Source organism: Haliotis rubra, unplaced genomic scaffold (assembly GCF_003918875.1).
Source record: "Haliotis rubra isolate DU_JTF1 unplaced genomic scaffold, ASM391887v1 Scf78, whole genome shotgun sequence".
Lineage (NCBI taxonomy): Eukaryota > Metazoa > Mollusca > Gastropoda > Lepetellida > Haliotidae > Haliotis > Haliotis rubra.
This window is the reverse complement of record NW_025767501.1, coordinates 2,377,373-2,386,289: the sequence shown is the minus strand read 5'-3', so window position 1 is coordinate 2,386,289 and position 8,917 is coordinate 2,377,373. Positions and strand designations below refer to the sequence as shown.

At 39.0% G+C, this 8,917-nt stretch overlaps 1 protein-coding gene across 1 annotated transcript; it reads left to right on the top strand.

Annotated features, from left to right (window-relative positions):
* The first annotated feature begins 332 nt into the window (after positions 1 to 332).
* LOC124260884 (ribokinase-like) lies at positions 333 to 7,936 on the top strand. Its single transcript, XM_046695207.1, has 8 exons — positions 333 to 470; positions 2,889 to 3,021; positions 3,267 to 3,330; positions 3,666 to 3,728; positions 4,700 to 4,864; positions 5,072 to 5,163; positions 5,777 to 5,965; positions 7,201 to 7,936. Exons 1-8 carry the CDS (start codon positions 427 to 429, stop codon positions 7,375 to 7,377), a joined length of 927 nt encoding a protein of 308 aa, XP_046551163.1. The 5' UTR covers positions 333 to 426; the 3' UTR covers positions 7,378 to 7,936.
* Positions 7,937 to 8,917: the final 981 nt, after the last annotated feature.

The window sequence follows — 8,917 nt, the reverse complement described above, 5'->3', positions numbered from 1 at the left end:
ATGGGTACAAGGTGTGAAGCCCATTTCCGGTGTCCCCCGCGTGATATTTCTGTAATATTGCTAAAAGCGGTTAAAAACCCAAGTCACTCACTCCCACCAAAAAAAAGAAACAAGTTTCAACAATGTACACATAGTGAATTCGAAGTGTGTTCTTTCTGTCGTTTCTTTTACAGTTACAGTTGATTGGTTTTCTCTTTAGAGTATCTGGGATGGGTTACAATATATTGAAACTGTTTTACACTTATAATGTCTTATGCCCAGACTTAGCGGTTTAGGATTGTGTGAAAGATCTAGCGCTACGTGCCCATATGTCTGGTTCTCTGTGTACGCTGCGCATAGCGCAATGTTCAGCGAGACTTCCGGTTCTTTTCTGTTGCTGCTCTGGAATCTGTTACCCTATAGTTAAGCACATTTCTGCGATTACAAATGGACGTGACAGTCGTGGGAAGCTGCATGACTGATTTAGTCAGGTAATGTGGTTTACAATCCTCTAAACTATATTCATGTTACCGTAATGTAACAATGGTTCCGATAAAATAGTTATCGCGCGGACCTCGCAGCAAAAACATGCGATTTAGTGGGAGGGACCGATTTATATGCTCAAACCTCAAATAATTTGTGTGTGTGTGCTTAAAGTAATTATACTGGTCAGTTAGATAATTATTTGTGATGAAAGATCGATCAGGTGATGTTCATCTTGTTTTCATTTTGTGTTGAATCACCTCATGGTAGATGTATCACATAACATGTTTACAATAATGGACAGATAATTTACACCTTGGCCAGACTTTGTCCCAAAGAAGACACATATATGTAGAAATACTCACAGGTTATTCATATTAACATGAAACACGGACCTCTATCTGAAAAAACCCAATCAAATATGTATTGCAGTCAGATAGAGTTCTTAAGTTATTTTAAGTCTGATTATCACAAATGAAGCAAATCAGTTCTTAAGGGCCAACAGAAAGTCAAAAGGGCCATAGGTAAAAAAAGAACATACAAACTAATATCTTTTTTGTTTTATTATATTAATATTTATTATTTATATTTGTATCAATATGTAAATGTGTAAAAAGTAACAAAAGTAAAAATTTCAGTGTGATCATCATACACTCGACAGTTGAGTGGTTCAAATGTTCAAATAGTGGTTCAAGTGGTTCAAATGTTCACAATTCACTCATCTTTAGAGTTCACCACAGACATCATCACTAGACACATCATCATACACATTCCACTGCAATCATTCCACTGACGTGGTAGGGCCATAGATTCGTGAGCACATGTTCAAGAGCGCAGCAGGTAACAGTTCCCCATCCCTATACATTTGCTATGCCTCAAACAGTTCTTCCTGGTCCTTCTTTGCTGAGTGTCTGAATTAGTGGTTGAAATGTTCGTCTTATATAGCATTATGAGTCATGAGACCAATCACATCTAATTAGATTAATGACACCCGTGACTCTGTTTAAACCTCTTGTAATCATTACAGAAACAGTTGTATGGTTGACCACAACATCAACACTTAACCACTGCTGTAAATCTTGTTTAGGTTACTGACTACTTGTAATCATTACACAAACAGTTGTATGGTATAAAGTAAACACTTAACCACTCTTTGATTTTTTAAATCAACAACACTGAGGCACTCTGACGTATTTAGGATGTTTAGGATTAGAACTACTGCTAATTTTTGTAAACGTTTGGCCCTTTTGACTTAAGTCTATGGCCCTTTTGACTTTCTGTTGGCCCTTTTGACTTTCCTTTGGCCCTTTTGACTTTTTCAATTTTGGCCCTTTTGACCTGTTCCCTAGACAACTGCTTGTCATCAGTGTCTGTGGATGTCAGAAACTGGGGGGAGTAGGTAAAGGTGCCTGAAAGTTGGATGTGTTAATAAATGTATTAAAAATGTGCACACTTAAAAACAGATTCAATGATGTTTTCTTGTAGATGAACATTGTATTCATGTGTAGTTAAACACAGCAAACTCGCCAAATGATTTTTCCATGATTCCAGCTGTTGTTTGTCATAATATATCTGAAATGGCACTGTTTCATACTAAGTGATTCATTAAACGGGAAACATAGATGTCTCCTGGTCTCCATAAAGATCTTAACATTTTCTACAATAGGTTCATTAGCATCATTTTGGAATAACCTGTACAAGTAAAGAAAGAAGGTAGTTACTGTATTTTAAACTACCATGCTATATATGCACACTGCTAAAATATAATTAGTATTGAATTTAATAAAATATTATATTTAGTTGTTTAACTTTATTGAAAACATGTCATCCATCTTGCAATCCGATGCAACCACCTCGCTGCAACGCCCTTACCCACCCTTGCTACCCTATCATGCAACCATGGCAAGCCTCTTTGTACACATGCAAATCCCTCGTGCAGCTCCTTCATACACCCCTACAACCCCATAACACTCATGCAACCCCAACACACACCTTTGTAACCCTTTCACATACCCTTGCAACACTCGCTTACACCCATGTAACCCCATCACACACCCATGGTACCCCTCCATGCACCCATGTAACCCCATCACACACCCATGGTACCCCTCCATGCACCCATGGTACCCCTCCATGCACCCATGTAACCCCATCACACACCCATGGTACCCCTCCATGCACCCATGGTACCCCTCCATGCACCCATGTAACCCCATCACACACCCATGGTACCCCTCCATGCACCCATGGTACCCCTCCATGCACCCATGGTACCCCTCCATGCACCCATGTAACCCCATCACACACCCATGGTACCCCTCCATGCACCCATGCCACCCATGTAGCTATTTTTGTGAATGTTGTCATGAACTCCCTTCAGTTCGGATTGTGAAAGATAGTCACTAATTTGGTATATTTCTTTGCAGCTATGCCCCAAGACAACCCAAACCAGGGGAGACTATCCATGGCACCAACTTTCAAATTGGCTTTGGTGGCAAGGGGGCAAACCAGTGTGTGATGGCTGCCAAACTGGGAGCCAAGACAGCCATGGTTACAAAGGTACTTCAAGTTTATTTTGAACTTAATATGACCATTGAAAAGGTTTAGCACTTTTCTGAAGAAAATCAAAACAGGTGAAATATCTAATTAGATTATCCACTGAGCCTGACCATCTGTGGTCACTTAGGCCAGGACCTCTTCTTCATCCTAAACAATGGATGTTTAGCTATGTACAATGTAGAGCTATTTTATCTTAGATTTGGTGTACTGAATTATTATTAATGTTTTCTGTTTTTGATTCTCAGGTTGGAGATGATAGCTTTGGAAAAAATTATATTCAGAATTTTAAAGACCACAACATTAATATTGGTAAGTAACCTTATGGATCAGAGAATAAACGCCACTCTTTAGGAGCTGCTCACTTTTGTTTTATCAGCCATGAATCCTAAAACTAAATTTCAAACAGTATGTAAGAGTAAATATATTGTTAATGTATTGTGTTTACATGTTCAAGGAGGCTGATGTAAAAAAGGTTACTCTTTAAGATAGGGAAGTCAGAAGATATCCTGTCAAACTATTTTTATATTATTCTTTGATTTGCTGAGGTAAGTCATATCTTGAAACGACAAAATATTAGAATATTTCCATTAGGAAAAATATTATGAAAGTGGTGTAAAACTAACTCACCTACTCTTCGCATCCAGATCATGTTGGGGTGACAGCAGACGCGTCAACAGGAGTTGCACCTATCACAGTCAGTGATGATGGTTTGTGAATACATCTCCAGTTTGCCATTATGAGAGATATTGTCTGATGTTTGTTGACATACCAAGTCCCAATTACTCAATTTGTTGGTCGAAGGCAATAAGACTGAGAGGGCAGGCACTTCGACACATCTGTGCATGGATCAGATATGTTCAGTCACTGGCAGGTCCAGAGAGAATTATTCTGATGTTCTGTTGTGGATTGAATATTGTGACTGTGGCCTAAAACAGCATTTCCTCCCATACTGTACACAGGCCGCATGCCCCAACCAATGTAATCACAGACACTTGGTACTGGTGACACAGAGCATGTGTCATTTGATTGTAAACTGGATGAGGAACTCAGGGATTCATGTAAGAAAGCTGCAATTTGGCGGAAAGTTTGCTAGCGGCGTCTGTGTTTTTGTATTTTCCAAAACATTCCTAGTGATTCTAGGGTCTTCAATGATGTTTCAGAATAATCATTAGTGATTAGATTGGAAAAAAAATACTGGTGATCTCTAATATGCTTTTTTGAAATTCAGTTCTCCAAGTAAATATACCATATTTAGATTTCAAAACATTCACTAAACACTGTGAATGAAAATTTTGTAATGTATCAAGAATGGTGAGATTTATGATGCATGTTGTTTTCCGTAATTTCGCCCACCCTACAATGAGTGGATACCACAGAAGAAGGAATTTCCAATAGATTATATATCGTAAGTTACGACTAATGGGATCGGGGGGTCAGGCTTGCTAACTTGGTTAACACATGTCATTGTATCCCAGTTGCGTAGATCAATGCTCATGCTGTTGATCACAGGATTGTCTGGTCCAGACTAAAAAAAAACTAACCAACATACCAGCTAGTACAAGTATTGCAACATCCTGACAAAAAATAGGATCCCGATAATGGAACACAGAGCCCCTTTAACAGAGTAATGGACTGACCCTGCCCTGGGTCTGTGTATAAACATGTTCATCTCCCTCAGGTCAAAACTCCATAGTGATAGTTGCTGGTGCAAACATGTTGTTGAGTGAACAAGACGTGGCTGCTGCCGAGCATCTGATCATGACAAGCAAGGTGATTCTGTGTCAGCTGGAGATCCCGGTCCAGTCAACACTCACTGCTCTGAACATCGCCAAGAAACGTGGAGGTAGGCTTCCTCCTTGCACAGAACAGATCCATGGTACCCTTTCTTGTCATCTCATGTACTCCTGGTGCTTCTTCACCTGGTAATTCCAGTGGATTATTTTGAATCTTGTCCCTTTTACACAGGTAATTCCAAGTGGGATCATACCATGAAGTTGCATTCACTCACCCACACTAAGAGGAGACATTTGTCTTTTGCTTTTGTTGCCAGTTAAAAGCATCTTCAATCCTGCTCCTGCTCAGGAGGGCCTTCCATCAGAGCTGTATTCAGACTGTGACATATTCTGTGCCAATGAATCAGAAGTAAGTAGAAAAAAGCAAAATGGTCAAGTACATCATGTTTAATATTTGAGTTGACAAAAATTACCTCTTTATCTGTTTGCAGGCCAGATCAAATTGTACACTGCTGAGAGTCAGATGTACCTTTGTGGCAGTGCAGTTTCGGTCACACAACTCCAGCGGTGATGTCCCACTGAGCCATATATGGAATGTGTCTTTTTGTAATCACATTCTTGTATAAAATCTAACATAAACTCTGTTGAACTGTGAACAAATAGTTTGGCCTATTCATCCATGGAAACATGGGTTAGGTCCCCAGGTTGGTTTTGTCCAGATTGCAGATGCTATATATAAACTATCAGCTACTGGCCAAAAGTTCTTTACAGTCTGCCATGGCCCATGATAAAGCTGGATTACAGATGAATCACTGACAACATTCACTCATTTCTGCTGTAACTTTAGACATTTTCTGAAGAAGTGCTAGTAAGCTGGAGTCTTGCTGCTTTTCTTTTGTTTAACTTGAATAATGGGGTCTTGATCAACATGTCCCAACATTTATGTCTGTGATAAGGCAAGAGTAGATTTTCTGCTTCACTTGGTTACACGCTGAAAAAACACATTTCACTTTTGTTTACAGGCAGAGATTCTTACTGGTGAGAAGGTGTCCAGTATAGAGGATGCCAAGGCAGCAGCGCTTACACTGCTAAACAAGGGATGTAACTCTGTTGTCCTTACGCTGGGGGAGCTGGGGTCAGTGTATGTATCACAGACAGAGCAAGAACCACAAGTTGTGCCCTGCCCTAAAGTGATACCAGTTGACACAACAGTGAGTACATCCCACAATTCCTAGTTTTTCTGACGACACGGTCTTGAACAACAGAACAGTTTTACCGGAAATAAAATGTTTTACAAATCATGGCAGGTAAATGTGACATTTTTGTTGTTTAGCGCTGCAGTAAGCAGTATTCCTGCTACAGGCTGGCAGGCTGGACCCAACTTTTAAGTGATTAATACCAGAGACCATATAATAGACTCTATTATATGGTCTCTGTTAATACCAAGAGTATTTATCTGTATATAAGCGTTATGATATTATCAACCAAGTCACTAACACTGGCCACATGTTGGATTTACAAGTAGGTTGCAGGGGACCTATACTTTTACCTGGAATTACAAGAGATAATGATGATTATAATGGTTATCATGATGATGATGATTATAATGGTTATCATGATGATGATGATGATTATAATGGTTATCATGATGATGATGATGATGATTATAATGGTTATCATGATGATGATGATTATAATGGTTATCATCATTATGATGATGATTATAATGGTTATCATGATGATGATGATTATAATGGTTATCATGATGATGATGATTATAATGTTTATCATGATGATAATGATTATAATGGTTATCATGATGATGATGATGATTATAATGGTTATCATGATGATGATGATGATTATAATGGTTATCATGATGATGATGATTATAATGGTTATCATGATGATGATGATTATAATGGTTATCATCATTATGATGATGATTATAATGGTTATCATGATGATGATGATTATAATGGTTATCATGGTGATGATGATTATAATGGTTATCATGATGATGATTATAATGGTTATCATGATGATGATGATGATGATTATAATGGTTATCATGATGATGATGATGATTAAAATGGTTATCATGATGATGATGATTATAATGGTTATCATCATGATGATTATAATGGTTATCATGATGATGATGATTATAATGGTTATCATGATGATGATGATTATAATGGTTATCATCATCATGATGATGATTATAATGGTTATCATGATGATGATGATTATAATGGTTATCATGATGATGATGATTATAATGGTTATCATCATGATGATGATTATAATGGTTATCATGATGATGATGATTATAATGGTTATCATGATGATGATGAAGACCATGACAATATTGGTAACAAAATCAGTTAGTCTGAGATCACAAGGTACTCCAAATGGACATTGGTTGACTCCCATGTTGTTTCAGGGAGCTGGAGATGCCTTCCTCGGAGCATTGGCCTATTACCTGGCCTTGTACCCCAAGATGACTGTGCTGGAGGCGCTGACTCGCTCCAGTCGTCTGGCCTCCATCAGTGTCCAAGCCAAGGGCACACAGACCAGCTTCCCCAGCCGGAAGCAGCTGCCGTCAGACCTGTTCCAGTGATTTACAATTCATACAAATTACACTGGATGCCCTCGACCAATGATGCTATGGCGTTATTTTCAGTAGATTGTTTGAGAAGGTCATGAACAAAAGCATGTGCAAGAAGTTAAGACAGTTGAATGGCTAAGATCTATTTGTGGAACTGCAAGTTGTACATGTACAAGCTGTAGGATGGTGTCAGACAGACGTGTCATCCAGATATGCTGTGTGTGTTGTTACATCTACAGTGATATTACCCAGGACAATGATGTTATCTCAGGTGAAGTAATCAATATAACATTGCTAGATAATCTAATGCCGTTATTGTCATATCTGTCATGTTTCTAATTCATGAAAACAATGCAGATGAAAACTTATGTACCTCCACTATGGTGCCAGCACTGGTGATTCAAAGACCAAACTCAGTTTTGCACACTTTACTCTCTTGTGATTGTACATACACATGCCTTTATCAAAAGTGTTGAAACATAGGGGCATTCACTTACTTTGTACATAAATGTTATAGGGGAGTCATTCACATTGTACATGTTTCTCCATAAAAATCATCATCACCCCTGAACGGTTTCTCAGATTATCGATTGACATCATTTGGTCATATTTCTCTTTTGCGGTACCTACTCATTATAAAGTCATGAGGCAGTAGAGTATTGTAGGTTACCAGTAAACAAGGTTTGTGGACGAAAGTTAAATGAAACGCTCATTAAATGGTGAGTGTTATGTCGAGCGATGGCGATAGACAGCATTTAGTAAATTAGAGTGACCCCACTTAGTTTACGGTCCAATCTCCGTACCATCGGTTGGCGTCTTCGGTGTCTTCCAGGGCCATGTCCGGAGACTGTTTCCTGAAGCCTATGCAGAGTCATACAACCGGCGCAGTGATGACGTTGCCTTGTTGTAGATTACCGAAAATGCTCACGGTTTATCACATGACCCCATTTTCTCTTGGTTGTAACCAAACTTGATATTCTCAAACCAGAGCAGTCCGGCCGGTGGGGAAGCCAGTTCGAATTATAAATTGTTTTTGCAGAAGAAAGGGTTGTGTACTTTCCAATTTCTGGGTAACCTCCGCGTTTCAACTTAATTGGGATGGCTGGTTTGTTGTTTAACGCCACACACAGCAATATTCCAGCTACATGGACGCGGTCTGTAGATAATCGAGTCTGGGCCAGACAATCCAGTGATCAACATTATGAACATCGATCTACGCAATTGGGATACGATGACATGTGTCAACCAAGTCAGCGAGCCTGACCACCCGATCGCGTTAGTCGCCTCTTACGACAAGCATGGGTTATTGAAGATCAAATCTAACCCGGATCTTTTCAAATTGGGAGTCACGCTTAACAATATGCCTATGCATAAATATAAGGAATTATACAGAAGACGAAGCTGGCGTTAACGATGGTATATTTTCACAGAAACTAGTTATTGGTCAATTTTATATATATAGATCTACCCCTTGTACGGTTGGTCTCCACTTACGCACTGGAGGTACGTTTGTTTTATTCACTGACCATTAACTAGTACTTATGTGTCATGT

Excerpts from the sequence above, each read along its gene's own strand:
- LOC124260884 (XM_046695207.1), top strand. The coding sequence starts at position 427 with ATGGACGTGACAGTCGTGGGAAGCTGCATGACTGATTTAGTCAG. Across the intron at positions 471-2,888 it reads TGCATGACTGATTTAGTCAG|CTATGCCCCAAGACAACCCA; the intron begins GTAATGTGGTTT and ends ATTTCTTTGCAG. Across the intron at positions 4,865-5,071 it reads CATCGCCAAGAAACGTGGAG|TTAAAAGCATCTTCAATCCT; the intron begins GTAGGCTTCCTC and ends TTTTGTTGCCAG.